At 50.7% G+C, this 25,759-nt stretch overlaps 1 protein-coding gene across 1 annotated transcript in view; it reads left to right on the forward strand.

The window, feature by feature from the left end:
* The window catches only part of CUNH16orf96 (chromosome unknown C16orf96 homolog), a 50,049-nt gene that overhangs the window by 17,060 nt on the left and 7,230 nt on the right, over positions 1 to 25,759 (forward strand). Inside the window, exons 3-14 of the mRNA XM_017505974.2 lie at positions 2,400 to 2,480; positions 2,643 to 2,729; positions 2,861 to 4,166; positions 5,549 to 5,634; positions 6,740 to 6,850; positions 13,855 to 13,929; positions 15,816 to 15,980; positions 19,700 to 19,818; positions 20,969 to 21,031; positions 23,252 to 23,344; positions 24,358 to 24,517; positions 24,710 to 24,809. Of these exons, the coding sequence (XP_017361463.1) occupies positions 2,400 to 2,480; positions 2,643 to 2,729; positions 2,861 to 4,166; positions 5,549 to 5,634; positions 6,740 to 6,850; positions 13,855 to 13,929; positions 15,816 to 15,980; positions 19,700 to 19,818; positions 20,969 to 21,031; positions 23,252 to 23,344; positions 24,358 to 24,517; positions 24,710 to 24,809 (2,446 nt within the window). The remainder of the gene's footprint in view (positions 1 to 2,399; positions 2,481 to 2,642; positions 2,730 to 2,860; positions 4,167 to 5,548; positions 5,635 to 6,739; positions 6,851 to 13,854; positions 13,930 to 15,815; positions 15,981 to 19,699; positions 19,819 to 20,968; positions 21,032 to 23,251; positions 23,345 to 24,357; positions 24,518 to 24,709; positions 24,810 to 25,759) is intronic.

The raw sequence follows: 25,759 nt of genomic DNA on the forward strand, positions 1-25,759 counted from the left end.
AAAAAAAAAGACATTAGTTATAAGTGACAGAAATCAAGTTCATTCTGGATTAGGCAGAATAACAGATTTATTGTCTCCTTTACTAGAAGGAGACGGCCTGTCCAGGGACGGCCAAATCTAGGTACTCATGCAATACTGGTATCTCTCAGTGAGGCTTTACGCTCACTTGGCTTCATTCTCAGGCATGTGCTCCCCAAGTCTTGGCATTGCCAGCCTTGTATTCCACCAACTTAGCAAAAAGAACACCTCTTCCCCTTCTGGAAAGCTCTGTCCACACAGAAAGTGGAATAATCACAGGACAGGCATGCATATGAGCTTCTGTAGCCAAAAACCATCGACCAAGTATGTTCTCACACCCTACCATGAATGGAAGGATGTAGAGTCCCTGAGACTTGAGGCAGCTTCCCCCATCACAACTGATGAGTCACAGCTGGCCAGCTCTCCACATCCTCAGGTTTAACAACTTCCCCCCAAACGGCGTAATTTTCTCTATTATCTCGGCTTCACAGGTTGGGGCCTGTATGTGATTTTCTTAGCAACTGTGGGAGCTTCAGTCATAGGCTGGATGGCTCCCAACTAAGCAGAAAGGGCGCTGTCAAAAGCTGCATTATGAGCTACTCAATAGGGCCCCTTAGAAAAAGCTGTTAGAAAAACAGTGCCTTCTTGGCCTGGTCAGGTGGCTCATGCCTGTAATCCCAGCACTTTGGGAGGCTGAGGCGGGCAGATCACTTGAAGTCAGGAGTTCGAGACCATCCTGGCCAACATGGTGAAACCCCCTCTTTGTTAAATATACAAAAATTAGGCAGATGTGGTGGTGAGCATCTGTAACTCCAGCTACTTGGGAGGCTGAAGCAGGAGAATCGCTTGAACCAGGGAGTTGGAAGTTGCAGTGAGCCGAGATGGAGCCACTGCACTCCAGCTCAGTGACAGAGTGAGAGTCTGTCTCAAAAAAAAAAAAAAGAAAGAAAGAAAGAAAGAAAAGAAAAACAATGCCAATGCCTTTTTGAGCTGTCTCTAGGAGATTTTTTTTTTTTTTGAGATGGAGTCTTGCTCTGTCGCCCAGGCTGCAGTGGCACGACCTCAACTCATTGCAACCTCCACCTCCCAGGTTCAAGCTATTCTTCTGCCTCAGCCTCCTGAATAGTTGGGATTACAGGTACACACCACCACACCTGGCTAATTTTTGTATTATTAGTGGAGACAGGGTGGTCTAATGTTGGTCAGCTTGCTCTTGAACTCCTGACCTGGTGATTTGCCTGCCTCAGCCTCCCAAAGTGCTTTTGCCCATTCAAGGCTCTGGGAAGTCCGGCAGTACATAAACCTGTTGAAATGCTTTATTTATTTATTTATGAGATGAAGTCTTGGAGTGCCCAGGCTGGAGTGCAATAGTGTGATCTCAACTCACTGCAACCTCTGCCTCTCAGGTTCAAGTGATTCTCCTGCCTCAGGAAAATCCCAAATTAGCTGGGATTACAGGTACATACCACCAGGCCCAGCTTTTTTTAAATTTAATTTTATTTTTTTGAGACAGAGTGTCGCTTTGTCACCCAGGCTGGAGTACAATGGCACGATCTCTGCTCACTGCAACCTCTGCCTTCTGGGTTCAAGCCAATTTTCCTGCCTCAGCCACCCATGTAGCTGGGATTACAGGCACACACCACCAGGCCCCCCTAATTTTGGTATTTTTGGTAGAGACAGGCTTTCACCATGTTGGCCAGGCTGGTCTCGAACTATTGACCTCAGGCGATCTGCCCACCTTGGCCTCCCAAAGTGCTGGGATTACAGGCATGAGTCACTGCACCCAGCCCTCTTGGAGATTCTTAATGTGCTTTTGCCCATTCAAGGCTCTAGGAAGTTCTGCAGTACAGAAACCTATTGAAACCCTCTCCTCCCCTCCCTTCCCCTTCTCTTCTATTCTTTCTTTTCTTTTCTCAAAGTCTTGATCTGTTGCCCAGGCTAGAGTGCAATCATGTGATCTCGGCTCACTGCAACCTCTGCCTCCCGGGTTCAAGTGATTCTCCTGCCTCAGGAGAATTCCAAGTAGCTGGGATAACAGGCACATGCCACCTGGCCCAGCTAATTTTTGTATTTTTAGAGAGATCGTGTTTCACCATGTTGACCAGCTGCTCTCGAACTCCTGACCTCAAGTGATCCACCCCGCCTTAGCCTCGCAAAGTGGTGGGATTACAGGCATGAGCCACTGTGCCCAGCCTGACATGCTTTTTAGCCCAGCATTTCCCAAACTCGTTTGCCCATGGAAGCCTTTCCCACTGCCTGGGAAACACTGGCTTTGGAACCCGTTCTTCCTCCTCAAGCACTTAGTCTCTTAGAGCTGCGGGAAGAGGCAGGGGTGGGACAGAACCTGGAGCCCCAATCCATAGACTTGCTTCCCTTTACAGATACACCCAGAAAGAATGGATATGTTCGCTGAAGACTTCAGAATCCAGAACCGGAAGATGGTTGCACTGCAGCAGGAAGTGGTAAGGGCCATGATCCCTGCCTTCCCCTATCTCCAGTGTCCTGGGTGCTGACGGTAGGGAGGGGCAAGGAGGAGAACATAGCCTGGAAAGGTTTCTTTGTGGGTGTGGGGAGCACTGCCCCCTCCAGGATCACACCCGTCATTTTCCACCCCCACCCCGCAGGCTTCTCTCCAGAATAAGGTTCAAACCATCCCCAAAACCGAGGACATGGTGCTCTGGAGTGGCCTCCATGATGCCATGTTCACCTCGGTGAGTGAGGAAGGAAGGGGAGGTTAGCAGAGGGTTGGGGACACCCTTGGGAAACTGGGGAGCAGGTGGGTGGCTGAGAGTGGGTGGTGGGGCTGACAGCCAGCTGAGCCCCTCTGCCCCCTCTTCTGCAGGAAGTTGGTTCATCACACCTGGACTTCCCCCCACTGTGGCAGTCTGTGGAGCAGCTCCCAGAGGCTGCCCTGGCCCAGACCACCGAGTACCTTGAAGCTACTCGGGCCATCCACGTCTCCGAGCCCATCCAAAACCCCCAGCTGCTGCAGACCGTCTGGCATTACGAGGTCCCAGAGCTCCTCCCAGAGGAGCCATCTGCCCAAGCAACTTCACTCAGCAGTGCCCAGGAGTCAGCACAGCCTCTGGCCCTTACCCCTGAGTCTTCACCTGGGCGCACAATTGAATTTGCACCTGGGCCTGAACCCGCACCAGGGCTGGAGCCGGAGCCTGTGCCCAGATTGGAGACTGTGCCGGGGCCCAGTGTGACACCTGGGTTCTTGCCAGCACCTTGGCCTGTGCCTGCCCCAGGAGCCTACCCCTCACCTCCAGGAGACTGGCCTGCACTCCCAAGACGCTGGCCTCTTCCCCAAGGCTTGCCCGGGCTGGGCTCTTGGCCTTTCTGGGACTTAGGCATCCTGCGGCCACCTCAGCCCCAGCCCTCTGGGGCCCCACCACCGACCACTGAGTTTGGCTTCATGTGGCCGCAACCACTGCAGCCATATCAGTCTCACGAGGGAGAAGCCCTCCAGGTCGCAGCTGTCCAAGAAAAGGGGGAAGAAAATGATGTCCCCAGCATGAGGGACTCTCGGGAGAGGGCTCACAAGGATGGGCCCCCTAAGGATAGAGCTCGAAAGGTTGGGATCCCCAAAGATGGAGGTGGGAAAGATGTGGCTCCCAAGGATAGAGGTGGCAAGGATGGGGCCCCCAAGGAAGCACAGCCTAAGACTCCCCAGTCTGCCCTTCACCGGCTGAAAACCACTGCTGCCATCGCCGCCGCTGCCGCCGCAGCCTATGCAGCCGCAGCATCCTCTGCTGCCCAGACAGCCAAAGTTGCTGCCAAGGTTGTCAAAGACGCCCCAGCCACCAAAATGGCCACCTTTGCAACAGACATGGCTTCAGCTGGGCCCCTAGGGGTCTTTGCACATGTCCTGGGTGCAGGGCCTGCCCGGGGAGCCACAGAATCCCAAGACGTGGACGATGATTCTGAAATCCTCTCTCCCTCCTACTCTGCTGCCAGCATTGGTCCCGATACAGCCCTGTTCCACGGCATGCTGGCTGCCAAGCAGGCCACGAGCCCTGAAGACAAGAAGAGGGCTGTCAGGTATTCCATGAGCCACATAGCCCAGATGCCCGTCAGACACGACTCCCTGAAAGAAGAATTTGCCCAGCTGTACTTTAACCTGAACCAGCACTTGACTCGTCTAGGTAGGCCTGGTCTGGCTTTGGGAAGGGCACAAGGGAGTGGCGCCCTCCCTTGCAGCCTTTGAGAAGCACCTCCTGTCCTTCATTTGGCTCCACCAACAAAATCTGCATTCCACTATTAGCCATTTCTTTGGCTTAAGCATTTTGCTCTTAAAAGTCTATTCCGTTGAATGTACAGCGAGGTCTTATCTTAGGTCAGAGAGGCTGTTACGATTTAAAGATGTCACTTGAGAAAAATGGCATGTCAAAATTACTCTCACAAACTCCTTTGCGATAGTCCATAAGACAGTATTGTATTGGCTAAGCGTGGTGACTCATGCCTGTAATCTTAGCATTTTGGGAGGCCAAGGCAGGAAGATTGCTTGAGCCTAGGAGTTCAAGATCAAACGGGGTAATATACCAAGACCCCATCTCTAAAAAAAAAATTAAATTGGCCATGTGCAGTGGCTCATGCCTGTAATTCCAGTACTTTACGAGGATGAGGCAGGCAGATTACATGAGGTCAGGAATTCGCAACCTGGCCAACATGTTGAAACCACATCTCTACTAAAAAAATAAAAGAATTAGCCAGTGTGGTAGTGGGTGCCTGTAATCCCAGCTACTCAGGAGACTGAGACAGAAGAATCACTTTGAATCCAGGAGGCGGAAGTTGTAGTAAGCCAAGATCGTGCCACAGCACTCCAGCCTGGGCAACAGAGTGAGACCCTGTCTCCATACAAACAAACAAAATTTTTTTTTTTAATTTTTTTGTTTGTTTTTTGAGACGGAGTTTCAGTCTTGTCACCCAGGCTGGAGTGCAGTGCTATCACACCTGGCTAATTTTTTATACAAAAATTAGGCTGGGCATGGTGGGGGGCACCTGTAGTCCCAGCTACTCAGGAAGCTGAGGCAGGAGAATCACTTGAGCCCGGGAGTTGGAGGTTGCAGTGAGCTGAGATCACACCACTGCACTCCAGCCTGGCAACAGAGTGAGACTCCGTCTCAAAAAATGGTGTAAGAAATAAGGAGATCAAGACCATCCTGGCTAACATGGTGAAACCTGTCTCTACCAAAATTGCAAAAAATTAGCCGGATGTGATGGCATTTGCCTGTAGTCCCAGCTACTCAGGAGGCTGAGGCAGGAGGATCGCTTGAACCCAGGAGAGGGAGGTTGCAGTGAGCTGAGATTGCACCACTGCACTCCAGCCTGGACAACAGAGTAAGATTCCGTCTCAAAAAATAAATAAAATAATAATAAATAAATAAAGTGACATGAGCTGAAAGGCCCAGTGCATTTCCACTGGGCAGTGCTGCCTGAGATGCCCCATAAGAGAAGCAGCTAGAGTTCAGCAGAAACATCTTCCTCCATCCCTGCTCCCAGCAGCCTCCTCATCCTCTGTTTTCAGCCAGTATGGGAGGCCCTTCCAGCCTTGGGGCAACAGTGGATATATTGCAAGAAAAGATTGGCAGCCTCCAGAAATCCAGGCTCAAGGTCAGTGTCTCTGGCGAAGTGCTTTTGAGGCAATGATGGCTTGAGGTGAGCTGACGGAAGACTCCTTGACACCCCCCGACACCCCTCCACCCTCCCAGGCGCAGCTGTGTCCTGTAGGAAAAGAGGCTGGGGGGAAGCGAGCCAGCCGCAAAAGCAGCTGCCGCCTTGCAAAGTGGGTCCACTTGTGCTGGGGAGCCGGCAGGTGCAGGGCTGCATGGTTCTCCTGTTTCTCAGGTGGCTATTTAGATGGCAGGTGGGGCCGGTGCAGTGGCTCACACCTGTAATCCCAATCTTTAGGAGGCCAAGGCAGGCAGATCACTTGAGCTCAGGAGTTCCAGACCAACCTGGGCAACATAGTGAGATCCCTTCTCTACAAAANCTGTAATACCAGCACTTTGGGAGGCTAAGGCGGGCTGATCACTTGAGGTCAGGAGTTCAAGACCAGCCTGGCCAACATGGTAAAACCCCATCTCTGCTAAAAATACAATCAAACAAATTAGCCAGGCATGGTGGTGTCTGCCTATAGTCCCAGCTACTTAAAGGCTGAGGTGGGAGGATCACTTGAGCCTGGGAGGTGGAGGCTGCAGTGAGCCAAGATCACACCACTACACTCCAGCCTGGGTGACAGAGCAAGGCCATGTCTCAAAGAAAAAAAAAAAAGATGGCAGTTGGGAGGCACCCTGGTCTGATACATTCTTCTTTTTTTTGAGATGGATACTTTGTTGTCCAGGCTGGCGTGCAGTGGCATCCAGGCTGGCGTGCAGTGGCATGATCTCAGCTCACTGCAACCTCCGCCTCCTGGGTTCAAGCAATTCTGTCTCAGTCTCCCGAGTAGCTGGGATTATAGGGGCCCGCCACCACCCCCGGCTAATTTTTGTATTTTTTGTAGACACAGGGTTTCACTATGTTAGCCACAAACTCCTGACCTCAGGTTATCCACCCCCCCTCGGCCTCCCAAAGTGCTGGGACTACAGATGTGAGCCACCATGCCCAGCCTGTTCTGGTACATTCTTCTTGGCCTCACCCCTCCCTCAGGCCCCTTCCCGGCCCAGCCATGGTGACCTCGGAAGCAGAGGCCTTTAGTGTCTGTGTCTCCCCCTTTTAGGAAGAAGAACTTGAGAGAATTTGGGGCAATCAAATAGAGACAGTGAAGGATCACTACATCATTTTGGACAAGGCAGTGGAGAAACTGCAGATTCGCATGGATGAGTTCAAGGTTAGAAGGTCTGGGCAGGCTGGAGAAGGGTTGGCAAGGGAAGAATTCCTTACCCAGACCTTCAGACCCTTCCTGAAGGTTCTATACAAGGTGGGGTTGCCCTTGAGGTTGGGAACCAGAGGGAGTTCACTGGCATTTTACTGTGTGTAAATTACACTTCAATGAAAAGCAAACGAATCTCACCCCCACGCCCCCACCAATATAAACAGAAGGGCCTGGACAGTGTTTATCTTTTTGACCATTGTGTCACCTGCTCCTGGAAGGGGAGGGGTAATGAAGGCTCCATCACATTTGCTGAATGACTCAATGAGTGATTAAGAGAATTTCTTGTGCCAACTGTTATGTTCTTAACATTTCCCTGGGCAAGTGGCAGAAATGTTTACTGACATTTTGGGCTGGGTGATAAAAATAAAAAACAATAATAAAAGAAATATTTAGGCTGGGTGTGGTGGCTGGCATCTGTAATCCCAGCACTTTGGGAAGTCGAAGTGGTAGGATCACTTGAGGCCAGGAATTTCAGACAAGTCAGAGCAACACAGAAAGATCCCATTTCTACAAAAATAAGAAATTAGCTGGGACTGGGCGAGGTGGCTGACGCCTATAATCCCAGCACTTTGGGAGGCAGAGGCAGATGGCTTACTTGTCAGGAGTTTGAGACCAGCCTGGCCAACATGGCTCTTCTGTTTTTTGAGAGGAGTCCCGCTCTGTCGCCTGGGCTGGAGCGCAGTGGCACGATCTTGGCTCACTGCAACCTCTGCTTCCCAGGTTTAAGTGATTCTTCTGCCTCAGCCTCCTGAGTAGCTCGGACTACAGGCATGTGCCACCACACCCGGCTAATTTTTGTATTTTTAGTGGAGACAGGGATTCACCATATTGGCTAGGCTGGTCTTGAACTCCTGACCTTGTGATCCATCTGCCTCGGCCTCCCAAAGTGTTGGGATTATAGGCCTGAGCCACCTCACCCAGCCAAACCCCATCTCTTCTAAAACAAAAAATTACAAAATTAGCAGGGTATGGTGGCACACACCTGTAATTCCAGCTACTTGGAAGGCTGAGGCAATGAGAATCACTTGAACCTGGGAGGTGGGATTGCAGTGAGCAGAGATTCCACCATTGCGCTCCAGCCTGGGCGACAGAGCAAAGTTCCACCTAAAAAAAAAAAAAAAAAGTTGGATGTATTGACTCACACCTGTGATTCTAGTGTTTTGCATGCAGTGGCTCATACCTGTAATGAGGAGGGAGGATTGCTTGAGGCCAGTTGTCGACCTGGGCGAAATAACAAAACTCGAAATAACAAAACTCTGTTTCTACAAAAAATTTTTTAATTTTTTTTTTTTTTTGAGACAGGGTCTCACTACATAGCCCAGGCTGGAATGCAGTGGCTATTCACAGGTGAGACCCCACCAGTCATCAGCACAGGAGTTTTGACCTGCTCCATTTCCAGCCTGGGCCAGTTCACCCCTCCTTAGGCAATCTGTGGTCCCCCGCTCCCGGGAGGTCACCATGTTAATGCCGAACTTAGTGCAACACGGAATTGAAATAGCACACTACAGCCCAAAACTCCTGGGCTCAAGCAATCCTCCCACCTCAGCCTCCCAAGTAGCTGGGACTACAGACATGCACCACTGTGTTCAGGGGTTACAAAAAAAATTTAAAAATTAGCCAGATGTGGTGATGCATGGAGGCTGAGGTAGGAGGATTGCTTCAGCCTGGGAGGTTGAGGCTGCAGTGAGCTATGACTGCATCACTGACTCCAGCCTGGGTGACAGAGCAAGGCCTATCTCAAAGAAAGAAAACAAAGAAACAAGCAAAAAACAAAAAATCCACCACCAAGGGCCGGGAGTCGTGGCTCACGCCTGTAATCCCAGCACTTTGGGAGGCCAGAGCAGGCGGATCACCTGAGGTCAAGAGTTCGAGACCAGCCTGGCCAACGTGGTGAAACCCCGTCTCTAGTAAAAATACAAAAATTAGACAGGCATGATGGTAGGTGCCTGTAATCCCCACTACTCGGGTAGCTGAGGCAGGAGAATCACTTCAACCGGGGAGGCAGAGGTTGCAGTGAGCCAAGATTGTACCATCATACTCCAGCCAGGGCGATAAGAGGGAGACTCCATCTCAAAAACAAACAAACACAAACAAAAAAAACCCAAAACAGCCCACCAAGGTTGTTTCCATGAAGGCTTCCGATCCCATGGCATGGGGTCTGTTGCTGGGATGCATTGGGGTGTGCGGTGAAAAAGGGACCAAGGCCAGCCCATAGCGTTTCGCTGCCTCCGAGGTCGGCACACAGTGTAATCAGGCTGGGAAGCACTCAAGGAACTTTGAATGGAAAATAACTCATTAAAGGAGAACCAATTCACAGCCTATGCAGTGGGGGTGGGCAGGAGGGTTGGCCGTCTCTGGGGTTGCCAGAAGAGGGAGTGTGGGTGGACTGCACACAGGGGTACGTGTTCAGACTGTGCTCCACTGGCCAGCAGCCAGGTCTCCTGCCAACACTGCTCTTCAGAGAGATCCAGGCCACTGTGTCCTGGGGTCGTCTTGGTGCCCTTTCTCCATGGAGCTGGAGCCAGTTCCATTCAGCGTGTCTGACGTGCACCGAGTGCTATGCCAGACCCTGCTTGGGGTAAGTGGGGGCTGTAGTGTCTGCCCGCATGTCCACAGTTGTCACTTGTTGAAAGACTCTGAAGGTGATGAAGCCCTGCCAAGTGTGCCAAAAGAGAGCATGTCTCTTCTCCCATAACCCTTGTCCTTACTTCCTGATTCTTGTGCTATCAAGATTTTATTGCTGTCCAGGCATGGTGGTTCACACCTGTAATCCCAGCATTTTGGGAGGCCAAGGTGGGCAGATCACCTGAGGTCAGGAGTTCAAGACCAACCTGGCCAAACAAGGCGAAAACCCATCTCTACTAAAAATACAAAAAAATTAGCCAGGTATGGTTGCAGGTGCCTATAATCCCAGCTGCTAAGGAGGCTGAGGAAGGAGAATCACTTGAACCGGAGAGGTGGGGGGTTGCAGTGGGCCAAGATTGCACCACTGCACTCCATCCTGGGTGACAGAGTGAGATTCCATCTAAAAAAAAAAAGATGTAATTGCTTATAAAGATTAACCCTGGAAGACCTAGGAACAGCGCTTATAACACATTAACTATTTCTTTAAAAAAAAAAAAAAAAGAGCTGGGCATGGTGACTCACACCTGTGATCCAGCACTTGGGAGGCTGAGGCAGGAGGATCACTTGAGCCCAGGAGTTCCACACCAGCCTGAGCAACGTGGTGAAACCCCATCTCTAAAAAAATATCAAAATTGGCCGGGTGCGGTGGCTCACACCTGTAATCCAAGCACTTTGGAGGCCAAGGCAGGCGGATCACCTGAGGTCAGGAGTTCAAGACCAACCTGACCAACATGGTGAAGCCCCGTCTTAAAAAAAAAAAAAATAGCTGGGCATGATGGTGTGCACCTGTAATCCCAGCTACTTGGGAGGCTGATGTGGGAGGATCACCTGAGCCCAGGTCAAGGCTGCAGTGAGCCATGATTACACAACTTCACTCCAGCCTGGGTGACACAGTGAGACCCTGTCTCAAAAAAATAAAATAGAGACAGGGTCTCTGTGTGTCACCCAGGCTGGTCTCAAATTCCTGAGCTCAATTGATCTTCTGACCTCAGCATCCCAAAGTGCTGGGATTACAGGCGTGAGCCACTCCACCCAGCCTAAATATTTCTGAAATGACCACATACTGCAAGAGATCAACAACTCTGTTTAACTTTTCCAGTAAAGTGAGGGAGGCATGGTTCTGCCGCAACTTCTGCAACAGCGGGGAAGCACCACTGCTATTGCCATCCTGGATTTCTGTGTGAAACTGTTAGGAACTTTACAGTGAGTGCAAGAAACCCTCTTCTTCATGCATCCATTCATACATCAAATGTTATTGAGTTCTCATGCTGCACGATGTGCCATTTTGGGCACTGGCAAGATACAGTGTCAACAGACACCATCCAGGCCTTTTTGTGTGTGCAGGGGGTGGTAGTGGAGTATATATATATATATATATATTTTTTTTTTTTTTTTTTTTTTTAGATAGAGTCTCACTCTGTCACCCAGGATGGAGTGCAGTGGCACAACCTCGGCTCACTACAACCTCCGCCTCCCAGGTTCAAGCAATTCTCCTGCCTCAGCCTCCCGAGTAGCCAGGACTACAGATGTGTGCCATCATGCCCGGCTAATTTTTGTAATTTCAGTAGAGACAGGGTTTCACCATGTTGGCCAGGCTGGTCTCTAACTCCTGACCTCGTGATCTACCCACCTTGGCCTCCCAAAGTGCTAGGATTACAGGAATGAGCCACTGCAACCAGCCAAATTTTTTGTATTTTTAGTAGAGACAGGGTTTCACCATGTTGGCCAGGCTGGTCTCGAACACCTGACCTCAAGTGGTTTGCCTGCATCGGCTTCCCAAAATGCTGGGATTACAGGCATGAGCTACTGTGCCCAGCCAAATTTTTGTGTTTTTAATAGAGATGGGGTTTCACCATGATGGCCAGGCTGGTCTTGAACCCCTGACCTCAAGTGATCCACTCACCTCAGCCTCCCAAAGTGCTGGGATTACAAGCATGAGCCACCTCGCTCAGCCAAAATAACAAGATTATAAAGCATGAATATAGCGGATCACTGGAGCCTGGGAGGTGGAGTTTGCAGTGAGCCAAGCTCGCACCACTGCATTCCAGCCTGGGTGACAGACTGAGACTCTGTCTCAAAAAATAAAAATAAAAAGCATAAATAAGGCCAGGCATGGTGGCTCCTGTAATCCCAGCACTTTGAGAGTCTGAGGTGAGAAGATCATTTGAGCCTAGGAGTTCCAGACCAGCCTGAGGCAACATACTGAGACCCCTGTCTCTAAAAACAAATAAAGCTAGGTGAGTGGTGTCACCAGCAGTCCCAGCTCCTCTGAAGCTGAGGCAGGAGGCTTGCTTGAGCCTGGGAGGTTGAGGCTGCAGTGAGCCGTGCTTATGCCACTTCACTTCAGCCTGAGTGGCAGAGCAAGACCCTGCCTCTTAAAATAAAAAAATTAAAATTAAAATAAAGAGGCATAGGGTGGAGGGGAGCTCATCAGTGGGGTCACAAGCTGAGTAAAAAAATAAAATTAAAAATAAAAAAAATAAAGAGGAGGCAGAGACTCCAGCAAAGAAATTAGCCCAAGCCTATTCTGCTGGAGGTCGCCTGGCGTGCGTGCGGTTCAGAGCCCAGGCTTTGGAATAGATGTGCCTGGGTTTGAATCCTGATTCTGCCACCTGCTGGTTGGATCAGTTCCCTGCTGCTGATGTGGCAAATCACCCTCTTCTGGAGGCGGGAATTCTGAAATGAAGGTGTCTTAGGCTGTGTTCCACCTGAAGATTCTAGAGGAGCCTCCTCGCCTCTCCTAGCTTCTGGCGGCTCAAGGTTTCCCTTAGCTTTGGAACAACTTGGATGGAGGCAGGGGCCACTATTCTAAAGGAAGCAACTCAGGAATGGAAACCAAAGCCTGCATGTTCTCGCTTGTAAGTGAGCTAAGCCCTGGGTGTGCAAAGGCAGACAGAGCAGGATGATGGACACAGCAGACTCAGGATAATAAGTGGGGGAAGGATAGAAAACTACATATTGGAGCCAGGTGCAGTGACTCACGCCTGTAATCCCAGCACTTTGGGAGGCCGAGGCAGGTGGATCACTTGAGATCAGGAGTTCAAGAGCAGCCTGACCAACGTGGTGAAACCTGGTCTCTACTAAAAATACAAAAATTAGCCAGGCATGTGGTGGGTGCCTGTGATCGCAGCTACTCAGGAGGCTGAGGCGGGAGAATCTCTGGAACCTGGGAGGCAGAGGTTGCAGTGAGCTGAGATCATGCTACTGCACTCCAGCCTGGGTGACAGAGCAGATTCTGTCCCCAAAAAAATAGAACAAAACAAAACAAAAAAAGAAAGAAAAACGTTAAAGATACCCATTCAGCCGGGCGCGGTGGCTCAAGCCTGTAATCCCAGCACTTTGGGAGGCCGAGGCGGGTGGATCACGAGGTCAAGAGATCGAGACCATCCTGGTCAACATGGTGAAACCCCGTCTCTACTAAAAATACAAAACATTAGCTGGGCATGGTGGCGCGTGCCTGTAATCCCAGCTACTGAGGAGGTTGAGGCAGGAGAATTGCCTGAACCCAGGAGGCAGAGGTTGCGGTGAGCCGAGATCGCGCCATTGCACTCCAGCCTGGGTAACAAGAGCGAAACTCCATCTCAAAAAAAAAAAAAAAAAAAAGATGCCCATTCATTTGCATTGACATCCCAGTGGCCAAACTAAGCTGTAAGGAAGGTTGTGAAATGGAGTCTTGATTCTGGGCAGCTGAGTTCCAGCTAAAAGTTCTGTTCCTAAGCGTGAGAGGGAGACCCGACAGCAAGAGAGAAGTAGAAGCCTGTTCGCAGCTTTGCAGGAACTCGGGAAACGGAGGCTTTTCCCAAGCAGATCAGCTGCTGCTCCTATACAAGGGGAATTTAGTAATTGGAGAGAGGGTGGAATTCATGCAGGCAGTTGGTTCTTTGTGGAGTTGTGGGGATGGGACGTAAGGTTTTCCCCTCACACTTGGGCACAGTGTGTGTGGCATCTGGTAAATGTTTGGTTGATAGACTGGAATTCCCGCTGGGACCCCATTACACATCAGAAGTGGTAAATATGCCTTAAACATCCAGTGAGCGACATCATCCTCATGGTTTTGTGCTTTCCTTCCTTGGATCTAACTCCCCATGCGGGAAAGTTCCTATGATGATACCACCTCTGAGGGGACAGCTTGTCCCAAGTCCCACGTTCCTTCCCTTCTCATCTGGGCACCTGGAGCCCTTGAGCCTGAATCTCCTAATGCCCACACCCACCTGCCTGCTGTCTACATAGCCCACTGTCCCTCCCCTGCACATGGCAGTGGTGGAGGTGGGAGGTGGGCATTCTATCCTCAAGGCTCCCCAGGATGACAGACAGGCCTGTGCTTCTGTTCTTAGAATCTCCAGGCTCAAGTCAAAAGACTGGAAATGAACAAGGTGAATAAAAGCACTATGGAGGAGGAGCTGAGAGAGGTGAGTGAGCAGAGGTTCCTCTGCCTTGCCTGCTCCCCCATCCTGAGCCCCGGGTCTCCCACCCAGGGAAACCGAGCCTTCCAGAGCTTCCCTCTGCCTTTGTTCATATTGAAAACAGGAGTTGGCCAGATGCAGTGGCTCATACCTATAATCAATCCCAGCATTTTGGGAGGCCAAGGCGGGTGGATCGCCTGAGGTTAGGAGTTTGAGGCCAGCCTGGCCAACATGATGAAATTCCATCTCTACTAAAAATACAAAAAATTAGCCAGGCATGGTGACAGGTGACTATAATCCCAGCTACTCAGTAGGCTAAGGCAGGAGAATCACTCGAACCTGGGAGGTGGAGGTTGCAGTGAACCGAGATTGTGCCGTTGCACTCCAGCCTGGGCAACAAGAGCAAAAATTCATCTCAAAAAAAGAAAGAAAGGTAGGAAGGAAGGAAGGAAAGAGGGAGGGAAAGAAGGAAGGCAGGCAGGCAGGCAAGAGGGAGGGAGGGAGGGAAGGAAGGAAGGCAGTCAAGAGGGAGGGAGGAGGGAAGGAAGGAAGGAAAGAGGGAGGAAGGAAGGGATTGAAGGAAGGAAAGAGGGAGGGAGGAAGGGAAGGAAGGAAGGAAAGGGAGGGAGGGAAGGAAAGGGAGGGAGGGAAGGAAGAAAAGAAAGGAAGGCAGGAAGGAAGACAGGTGTTACATCAACTCCCATTTTCAGCATCTGAGGATTATTAACACTCTGTTGTGCGAACTTAAAAATCACTCATCAGGCCAGGTGCAGTGACTCATGCCTACAATCCCAGCACTTTGGGAGGCTGAGGCAGGCAGATCACAATGTCAAGAGATCATGACCATCCTGGCCAAAATGGTGAAACCCCGTCTCTACTAAAAATATGAAAATTAGCTGTGCGTGGTGGCACACACCTGTAATCGCAGCTACTCAGGAGGCTGAGGCAGGAGAATCGCTTGAACCTGGGAGGCAGAGGTTGCAGTGAGCAGAGATTGCACCACTGCACTCCAGCCTGGTCAACACAGCAACATTCTGTTTCAAAAATAAATAAATAAATCACACATCAGCTGTCCATGGGTTGGCTAATGCCTGTAATCCTAGCACTTTGGGAAGCCGAAGTGATAGGATCACTTGAGGCTAGGAGTTTGAGAACAGCCTGGGAAGTATAGAAAGATCAGATCTCGCCGGGCATGGTGCCGCGTGCCTGTAGTTCCAGCTACTTGGGAAGCTGAGGCTGGAGGATCGCTTGAGTCCAGGAGTTCTGGGATGTAGTGTGCTATGCGACTCGATTGTCTGCACTAAGTTCGGCATCAATATGGTGACCTCCCAGGAGCGGGGGACCACCAGGTTGCCTAAGGAGGGGTGAACCAGCCCAGGTTGGAAATGGAGCAGGTCAAAACTCCTGTGCTGATCAGTACTGGGATGGCACCTGTAAATAGCCACTGCACGCCAGCCTGGGCAACATAGTGAGACCCCATCTCTAAAAAAAAAAGAAGAGAACAAAGATCAGATCTCTATAAAACATAACAAAATTAGCTGGGCATTATGGAACATACCTGTAGTCCCAGCCACTCAGGAGGCTGAGGTGGGAGGATCCCTTGAACCCAGTAGGTCGAGGCTGCAGTGAGCTATGATTCCACCACTGCGTTCCAACCTGGGCAACCTAGAGCAAGATCCTATCTCAAAAACAAAAAATAATAATAATAGTAAAATCACACAGCAACTTCCCTGTTATAGGAAAACCTTGGGTTTTATGTCAAGATTGCATTTAAGCCAAGGCTAAAAGTCCAGAGTCCCAAACTAGAAGCAACAGACCCAAGGGGTCCATCTCCCAGCTTTGCCTTCCTCTATCCCAGCAGCCTCACCTCCCTGAACTCCCTGTCTCTCTAGAAAGCTGACAGGAGTGCGCTGGCAGGCAAGGCAAACCGAGCTGACCTGGAGACCGTGGCACTGGAGCTGAACGAGATGATTCAGGACATGCTCTTCAAGGTCACGATCCATGAGGACAACTGGAAGAAGACTGTGGAGCAGCTCAGCAAGGACATGAACACCAAGGTGAGTGCCCCTGTGTGGATTTTCATTTGCTTCCTAACACATTAAGCCAGAATTTAGCAGCTGCAAACAACAAATGATTCCAGTTTAGGAGGAGCAAGAATTTGGGAGTGAGGTCAGGCACAGTGGCTGACGCCTGTAATCCCAGAATTTTGGGAGGCCAAGGCAGGTAGGTCACCTGAGGTCAGGAGTTTAAGACCAGCCTGACCAACATGGAGAAACCCCATCCCGACTAAAAATACAAAAATAACTGGGCGTGGTGGCTCATGCTATAATCCCTACTTGGGAGACAGCTATTCAGGAGGCTGAGGCAGGAGGCTTGAACCCGGGATCAACACAAGAGAATTGCTTTAACCTCTGCATGCCTGTAATCCCTACTCAGGAGGCAGCTACACAGGAGGCTGAGGCAGTAGGGTCACTTGAACCCAGGAGGCAGAGGTTGCAGTGAGCCAAGATCGAGCCATTGCATCCAACCTGGGCAAGAAGAGCAAAACTCCATCTCAAAAAAAAAAAAAAACTTTTGTGAGTGACCTAGCAGCTTAGCTGGGTGGCTCAGGGTCTCCCATGAAATTGCAGTCAAGATGTCATCCAGGGCTGGTCTCGTCTGAAGGCTCAAATGAGGCTAGATGAGCCAATTCAAAGGAGATTCCTCATGTGGCTAACACTCCTCAGTTCCTCATCCCATGGACTCCACCTTAGGACCCCTTGAGTGACCTCATGTCATGGCAGCTGACCTCCCCAGAGCAAATGATCTAAGAGGGGAAGAAAGAAGCTACAATGTCTTTTTTTTTTTTTTTTTTTTTTTGTGACAGGGTCTCACTCTTGGCACCTGCCCTATACATAGTTAATAAGTGAATAAGTGAATAGATCCCCATTTCACAGAGAAGAACAGTGAGCCTCAGAGAGGTTATTATACTCCCCTCAGGGAACGCTGCTGCTCATGGTGGAGCTGGGACTCAAACCCAGATCTGTCTGATTTTAAACAATCTAACTTCTTTGGGCCATACTAGCCACCTCAATTGCAACAACCCTGTAACACTGTCTTTGGACCAACTGTTTTGTCTACTACACTGTGCTATTTGAGGTAGGGGCTATGACTTCTCTAGACATTTCCCCAGGTCTGGCACATCACTGGCAGTGTAAATGATGAATGAATAAATGAATGACTGCCATGGTCCCTCAGAGACTCCCCTCCTCAACTCCACATCCCTGAGCTTAGCCAGCCAGGAGAGTGGCATAGTTAGCCCCCAGGATGGTCCCCAGCCATACCTCTTGGTATTTACACAATTGCGTAGCCCTGTCCCACATTGAATGGGTCCAACTTGTGTAATCAACAGGATATTACAGAGATGATGGGGGGTGACCGCCTTCCATCATAAAAGATATTGCAGGCCAGGCCTGGTGGCTCACGCCCGTAATCCCAGCACTTTGGGAGGCTGAGGCAGGCAGATCACAAGGTCAAGAGATTGAGACCATCCTGGCCAACATAGTGAAACCCAGTCTCTACTAAAAATACAAAAATTAGCTGGGCATGGTGGCTCATGCCTCCTAGCTACTCAGGAGGCTGAGGCAGGAGAATCACTTGAACCTGGGAGGTGGAGGTGGCAGCGAGCTGAGGTTGCATCATTTGCACTCCAGCCTGGCGACAGAGCGAGACTACGTCTCAAAGCAAAAAAAAAAAAAAAAGACTTTGCAGCCAGGTGTGGTGTCTCACACCTGTAATCCCTGTATTTCGGGAGGTCAAAGCAGCTGTCAGATAACTTTAGCCCAAGAGTTCAAGCCCAGCCTGAGCAACATGGTAGATCTCTGTCCCTAAGGAAAAAAAAAATTAGCCAGTTGTGGTGGCACACACCCACAGTTCCAACTACTCGGGAGGCTGAGGCGAGAGAATACCTGAGCCTGGGAGGTTGAGACTGCGGTGAACCAAAATCGTGCCACTGTACTCCAGCCTGGGCAATAGGAGCACCCTAACAGGCACTGAGAATGAGACCCTATCTCAAAAAAAAAAAAAAAAAAAAGAGGTCTCAAGATACCCAAACACAACACATGAAGAAGTTTTACTTGTTTCCTGGTTTATGTGAACCAAGTCTGCCAATGGGCTGGAGATGACATCCAAGTCAAGAATTGTTGCTAATTGCATTAAACGTGATAATGGCATCGTGGTTCTGTAATAAAAAGTTATCGCACTCAAATATTTATGAGTGAAATGTCACCATTTCTGTAACTTAAAAAAAAAAATACTCCATCGGGTGGTACAGTGGCTCACACCTGTAATCCCAGCATTTTGGGAGGTCAACATTGGAGGATCACTTGAGCCCAGGGGTGGGAGACCAGTCGTGGCAACATAGCAAGACTCCATCTCTACTTTAAAAAAAATTATTTCGGGGCCAAGTGTGGTGGCTCTACCCTGTAGTCCCAGTACTTTGGGAGGCCAAGGCAGGCGGATCATGAGTTCGAGACCAGCCAGGCCAACATGGTGAAAGCCCATCTCTACTAAAAATATAAAAATTAGCTGGGCATGGTGGTGGGCACCTGTAATCCCAGTTACTCAGGAGGCTGAGGCAGGAGAATCGCTTGAATCCAGGAGACAGAGGCTGCAGTGAACCGAGACCGCACCATTGCACTACAGCCTGGGTGACAGAGCAAGACACTATCTTAAAAAAAAAAAAAAAAGCCAGGTTCGGTGGCTCACACCTGTAATCCCAGCACTTTCGAAGGCCAAGGCAGGTGGATCACGAGGTCAGGAGTTCAAGACCAGCCTGGCCAAGATGTGACTCCTCTTCTCTACTGAAAAAAAAAAAATTAGCCGGGCGTGGTGGCACGCGCCTGTAAGTCCCCGCTACTCTGGAGGCTAATGCAGAAGAATTGCCTGAAACCAAGAGGCGAAGGTTGCAGTGAGTGAAGATTGTGCCACTGTACTCCAGCCTGGGCGACCAAGTAAGACTCCGTCTCAAAAAATGTATATATTTTTCCCCAGGCACAGTGGCTCTCATCTGCAATCCCAACATTTTCGGAGGCCGAGGTGGGTTGATCACTTGAGGTCAGGAGATCGAGACCAGCCTGACCAACATGGTGAAACTCCGTCTCTACTAAAAGTACAAAAAAATTAGCCAGGCCTGGTGGCACACACCTGTAATCCCAGCTATGCTGGAGGCTGAGGCAGGAGAATCGCTTGAACCCGGGAGACAGAGGTTGCAATAAGCCAAGATCACACCATTGCCCTCCCGCCTGGGCAACAACAGTGAAAGTCCATCTCAAAAATAAATTAATAAAATAAAAATAAATAAAATTGACTGTGATGGTTGCACAACTCGGTGAATGTACTAAATGTCATAAACTTGCCCTGTTTACATACACTCTCAATAAATGTGTTGAACGTGTGAATATCAGGTACAGTGGGGCCATTGGGACAAAGGTTTCTTAGACCTCCCAGCCTGCATTTGAACTTGGTTTGATTTAATCTCTTGGAGACAGTAGCTGATGGTGTTTTTTTGCTTTGGCCACTAGGAAGCTCACCTTGCAGCTCCCCTCTGCCCATAGCATCTAGTAGAGGTCTGAGCCTACACCAGATCTGGGTCATGTTCCCTTTCCTGGATTCCCTGTTTTAGTTGAATTTTGTTATACTCTGTAATTTCCCAGGTTGCTTCAGCCCCTCTTCTGGAAGGGGGCAGGGTGTGAATTCATTGACTATTCTTTCTTTTCTTCCCCTTGGCTGTTGGCAGCTAGTCCACAGTGATCTGGATCCATTGAAGAAAGAAATGGAAGAGGTCTGGAAAATAGTCCGGAAGCTGCTGATTGAGGGCTTAAGATTGGACCCTGACAGTGCTGCCGGCTTTAGGAAGTAAGGGCCTGCCCCAAGCCCCTCCTGGTAGGGGTACTGCTGCCCAGGCTGTGGGGGACACAGGAGGGGAATCCTGGGGGCTCCAGGAGGAAAGATTCCACACCTGTGGATGAGGGGATGGTGGCTGGGCTGTGGCTGAGAGCACAGAGGAGGGGAACTCTGGCCTGAGCTGGCAGAGGGGGCTCCAGTCCTATTCCCGCCAATGGGGAAACCGAGGCTCAGACAGGGAAGGGGACCTGGGCAGATCTGGGACCCCTGACCCCAACCCAGCCAGTGCCCCAGGCAGAAGAACCAAATATTTGTGGAGCTCCTGTCCTCAGACCACCCCACAGAGTTTGTTGTTGTTTTTGAGATGGAGTTTTGCTCTTGTTGCCCAGGCTGGAGTGCAATGGCACAGTCTTGGCTCACTTCAACCTCCACCTCCCAGGTTCAAGCAATTCTCCTGCCTCAGCCTCCCAAGTAGCTGGGATTACAGGTGTACACCTCCACGCCTGGCTAATTTTTTATATTTAGTAGAGATCGGTTTCACCACATTGGTCAGGCTACTCTGGAACTCCTGACCTCAGGTGATCCGCCTGCCTCAGCCTCCCACAGTGCTGGGATTTACAGGCGTGAGCCACTGTGCCTGGCCCACACCCCTTACACAGTTCTAAAGGCCATCCCTTAGACTGGGCAAGGTGGCTCATGTCTGTAATCCCAGCACTTTGGGAGGTTGAGGTGGGCAGATCACCCAAGGTCAGGAGGTTGAGACCAGCCTAGCCAACGTGGTGAAACCCTGTCTCTACTAAAAATACAAGAAAAATTAGCTGGATGTGGGGGCACACGACTGTAGTCCCAGCTACTCAGGAGGCTGAGGCAGAATTGCTTGAACCCGGGGGGTGGAGGTTGCAGTGAGCTGAGATTACACCATTGCACTCCAGCCTGGGTTACAAAGCAAGACTCTATCTCAAAAAAAAAAAAAAAAGACCATCCCTTGTGTTTGGGGCAGCAGAGAAACCACAGGGATGGTTGGGAACCTCAGGGCCTGTGAGGCTGAGCTGGGCCAGGTACTGACAGGAGGGGTGCAGCCCTGGGGCCCCAGCTAGCTGCAGCATCCAGCACATGGCCTGGGCCCAGCAGGGGCAGCGGCTGATGACCATATGCCTTTCAGGAAGCTGTTTGAGCGTGTCAAGTGCATATCCTGTGACCGGCCTGTGGAGATGATGACTGGCCCGTGAGTACCGCCACCCAGAGTGCCCTGGCCCTTGGGCCTTGTTGGGTAGATAGATGTCTGCTCCATGCACGTCCACGTGCACCGTTCCATGTGCACTGTGTCTACACATCCATGTACAGCGTTCTCCAGTCAAGTCCCTACACATCCACATACACTGTTCTGCACCGTCAAGTCCATGCACGTCTATGTACACTGTTCTGTATGTGTCATGTGTATCCACATTCATATACAGGCTTCCCCAGCCTTCCAGATGGCTATTCTACAGCCATCAAAAATATTCAAATATGTGGCCTTGTATGGTGGTGCCTACCTGTAGTCCCAGCTACTCAGGAGGCTGATGGGGGAGGATGGGTTCAGCCAAGAAGTTAGAGGCTGGAGTGAGCTAGGATTGTGCCACTGCACTCCAGCCTGAGTGACAGTGAGACCTCATATATATATTATATATATATATATATATATTATATATAATATATATATATATATATATAAATATATATATATATATATATAATATATATATATATATATAAAAATATATATATATATATATATATAAAACAAGACTGGGCATGGTGGCTCATGCCTATAATCTCAACACTTTGGGAGGCTGAGGGGAGTGGATCACCTAAGGTCAGGAGTTCAAGACTAGCCTGGCCAATATGGTGAAATGCTGTCTCTACTAAAAATGCAAAAATTAGCCCGGCATGGTGGCATGCGCCTGTAATCCCAGCCACTTGGGAGGCTGAGGCAGGACAGTTGCTTGAACCCAGAAGGTGGAAGTTGCAGTGAGCTGAGATAATGCCACTGCACTCCAGCCTGGGTGACAGCGAGAGACTCTATCTTGGAAAAAAAAAAAAAATACACACACACACACACACATATATATGGAGAGAGAGAGAGAGAGAGAGAGAGAACAGTTTCTATCAGCCAGGTGCAGTGGCTCACGCCTGTAGTCCCAGCACTTTGGGAGGCTGAGGTGGGTGGATCACAAGGTCAGGAGTTCAAGACAAGCCTGACCAACATGATGAAACCCGTCTTTACTAAAGATACAAAAAATTAGCCAGGCATGGTGGCAGGTGCTTGTAATCACAGGTATTGGAGAGGCAGAGGCAGAGAATTGCTTCAACCTGGTAGGCAGACATTGCAGTGAGCCGAGATTGCACCCCGGCACTCCAGCCTGGGTGACAGAGTCTGACTCCATCTCAAAAAAACAAAACAAAACAAAACAAAAACCAGATCCCAGCTACTCAGGATACTGAGGCAGGAGAATCACTTGAACCTGGGAGGTAAAGGTTGCCTTGAGCCGAGATTATGCCACTGCACTCCAGTCTGGTGACAGAAGAGACTTCATCTCAAAAAAATAAAAAGATAAAACAGTTCTAGCTCCCCAGGAAGACTATTATGTTTACTTTATTTATATTTCTTTATTAAGGCAAATTACATGTGACATAAAATTAACTATTTTAAAACAAGCAGTTAGGGGCATTTGGTACATTCACAGAGGGTACAGGCATCACCTCTCTCTACTGCTGTGGCATTTTCAGTCCCTCAGAAGGAAACTTCAACTCATGAAGCTGTGTCTCCCTGTCCTTCCTGCCCCCAGCCCCTGGCAACCACCAGTCTGCATCCTGTTTCTAGGATTTATCTTATTCTGTTTTTCACTTTTATTATTATTATTATTATTACTATTTGAGACTAGGTCTCCCTCTGTCACCAAGGCTGGAGTACAGTGGCACAATCACAGCTCACTGCAGTTGCAAATCAGGTGATCCTCCTGCCTCAGCTTCCCAAGTACCTGGGATTACAGGCATGCACCACCACACCCAGCTAATTTTTGTATTTTTAGTAGAGACGGGATTTCTCCATGTTGCCAAGGCTGGTCTTGAACTCCTGACCTCAAGTGATCCGTTCAACTCAGCCTCCCGAAGTTCTGGGATTATGGGTGTATGCCAATGTGCCCAGCCTGGTTTTTACTTTTGTAAATAGAACAATTGTTTTTGTGTCTCACCGTGATGATCAGAGCTCCTGAGATGCCTCTTGGGGTAGGGGTGGGGGGTCTTCTACTTCTGTGCTGTGGATGCTTCTAGCATTTGAGGTTGGCGACCTGAGCCTGCACCTCTTTCCTCCCTCTGGGTAGGCTTCCTGTAGGGGTGGGAGCCAAGCCCTTTGCTGGCTTGGCGCGCCTCGCACAGCCCCTGCAGAGCCCTTGTCCTCCTACAGACACCTGATCACCATCCGCAAAGCACACCTGCTGTCCCGGCTGCGGCCAGCCAGTGCCAACAGCTATGAGTACTTGCAGAGGCAACAGATGAGGTGAGCAGGGTGGGTGCCCCGCATGGAGGTCACTCCGAAGCCTGGGAACACTGTTCCTGCAAAGACACATCCTCCAGGCCCAGGAACCAAAGATTGTTTCAGACATGGCCAGCCCTTCGAAAGAGGGGCAGTCTGAGAGGTGACTGGGGCAGCAGACAGGCCCATGAGATGACCATGGAGAGAAGAACTGACATGTTTCCTGGGCATCTATTGTAGGCCAAGAACTATAAGAGGGTTTCATACTGAAATTCCACAACCTGCTGTGAGCTAGGATTCCTGTGCCCGTGTCCCTGCTTCTTGGTGGAGGAAATCGGTGATGATGGGGGATCCTTGGGGTAATACTGCTGTGCCCAGCAGGCACTGTGCCAAGTGCTGGGGCTCACCTGGCCTTTTTGAGTCCTCACTGTTGCCCTCTGAGCTGTATCCTATTACTATCCCATGTCACAGTTGAAGAAACTGCAGCTCAGAGAACTTCAGTGATCTGCCCAAGGTCACTGCTAGCGAGTGGCAGGGCTGACGTCTAAACCCTCAGGTTTCCACCACACCCAACTGGCTCCCTGCGCCCCAGCCCGATCCCTCAACCTCCTGACATCCCACAGCTCTGTGGGTTTTCCTGGCCTCCATCACTGCTGTGGGGACATCTGGCCAGGTGGGGGAAGAGCCAGTGAATAGCCACCACGGCCATGGGAAGAGGAGGGAGGTGGGGACAGGCCTGCACCCTCCTTCCCTGGCTCCTTGAGATCAAGAGATTAGAAGGGCGAGCTCTTCAGGCCAGGGGTCCAAAGGGAAATGTCTGGGGCTGGGAAAATGCAAGACTCACTTCAATTCCTTGCCCCACTGAGTGCATCCATATCCACCCACCAAGCCCCAGGCCTGCCTGGCTGTGCCACCTAAATGCAAGCTGAAAGAAATGCTAGTCTTCCCTCAATGCTGGCCAGGCCCTTGAGGTCCATCCTGGGAAGCTCCGGGGTGCAGGGTCTCCAGGCCGCTGCTGACCCACCGCCCTGCCCCAGGGAACAGCAGCAGCTGCAGTTCCAGGACCTCGGCATCCAAGAGGATGTTCAGCAGGACTGGGGTGATGGCCCCCAAAATGACACCAGCTTCAAGTGCAAGTCCTGCAACCTGTCAACGCTTTATCCCTACGGGGATCCCCACGTGATCGACTATGACAGCGTGAGTCTGGCCAGGGCCTCCTTCCCAGAAGGTGGATGTCAGTGCCCCCCAGCCCCAGGTGTGGGACCAGGCCCCGGGCGGTGGGCAACCCCAGTGGAGGCTGTACTCTGTCTTCTGGGTCTCTGCATTCACTAAAGTTGGGGGGCAGACCAGATGGGAGCTCCCTGACCTTGGATCTGGGGCATCCAACAGGTCGAGGTAGACATCCTCGGTGTGGATGGGATCCTGTACAAAGGCCGCATGAATAGCCAGAGGGGGGCTCAGGCCTCAGCCATCGCAAAGGAGCTGGCAGGTGAGGGGGCATCGGGCTCCTTGGGGCAACCCTGCCTGGGGCCCTGGCTCTGCTGGGCAGGGTGAGAGGGTTCAGGTGGGGCCCAGAGCCAGCACTGTTCCTGACTGGGGTGCCCTCACACTATCAGTCACAAAGCTTGGGTCACAGCAGGCACCCAGGAGACCTGGTCTTGGCAATGGGGGAGGGAGACTGCAGGAGGGAGGATCTGCTGTCCCAGAGATCAACAGCTGACCCGAGGGAAGGCCGTGGCCACAGGACCATGGCCTGTGATGAAGGATGATGGGCTAGGGAGGGTGCTAGGCTGGTGCCAAAGGACACCAGGGAGGAGGGACTGGACAGCTGCCCTGAAGCCCTTGAAGAGGGACTAGGAGTTAATTGGAGCTGGATGAAGGGTGAGAGAAGAGTGGTCTTGTGGCAGGATGGTAGGTGCAAGGGCCCTGTGGTGGGTGGAAGCCAGACACAGGCAGGAACTCAGGATACCAAGTCTCCCTGGAGGGCGGAGACTGTGGTAGAGCAGTGGGGTGACAAGGAGGAGCCTTGGATCAGACCACAGAGGCTGTGTGTTGATATCACAGGCAACGGTTGGGCCAGCAGGAGACCCAGACATGTGCACATCCCAAATCAGTCGTTGTGGTTGCTGCAGTGCTGTGGCCTGGCTCTGGTCAGCTCCTGCGGGGACCCCAAGACTCTGCAGTCCATTACTAGATTTGAAGGACAAAAGGGGAGCCTTCTTTCCCCTTGGGGAAGAGGAGTTCTAAATTTTGCCCCTAGGTGGGAGCCACACACTTTCCTGTCGGGAGTGGTCCTGGAGCCACAAGATGGCTGCGGGCTGAACTCCACCAGCAGAAATTCTTTTTGTTTGTTTGTCTTTTGAGATGAAGTCTCACTCTGTTGCCCAGGCTGGAGTGCGGTGGCGTGATCTCAGCTCACTGCATCCTCCACCTCCCAGG

The sequence above is a fragment of the Cebus imitator genome, unplaced genomic scaffold (genome assembly GCF_001604975.1).
Source record: "Cebus imitator isolate Cc_AM_T3 unplaced genomic scaffold, Cebus_imitator-1.0 Scaffold346, whole genome shotgun sequence".
In the NCBI taxonomy this organism is placed as follows: domain Eukaryota; kingdom Metazoa; phylum Chordata; class Mammalia; order Primates; family Cebidae; genus Cebus; species Cebus imitator.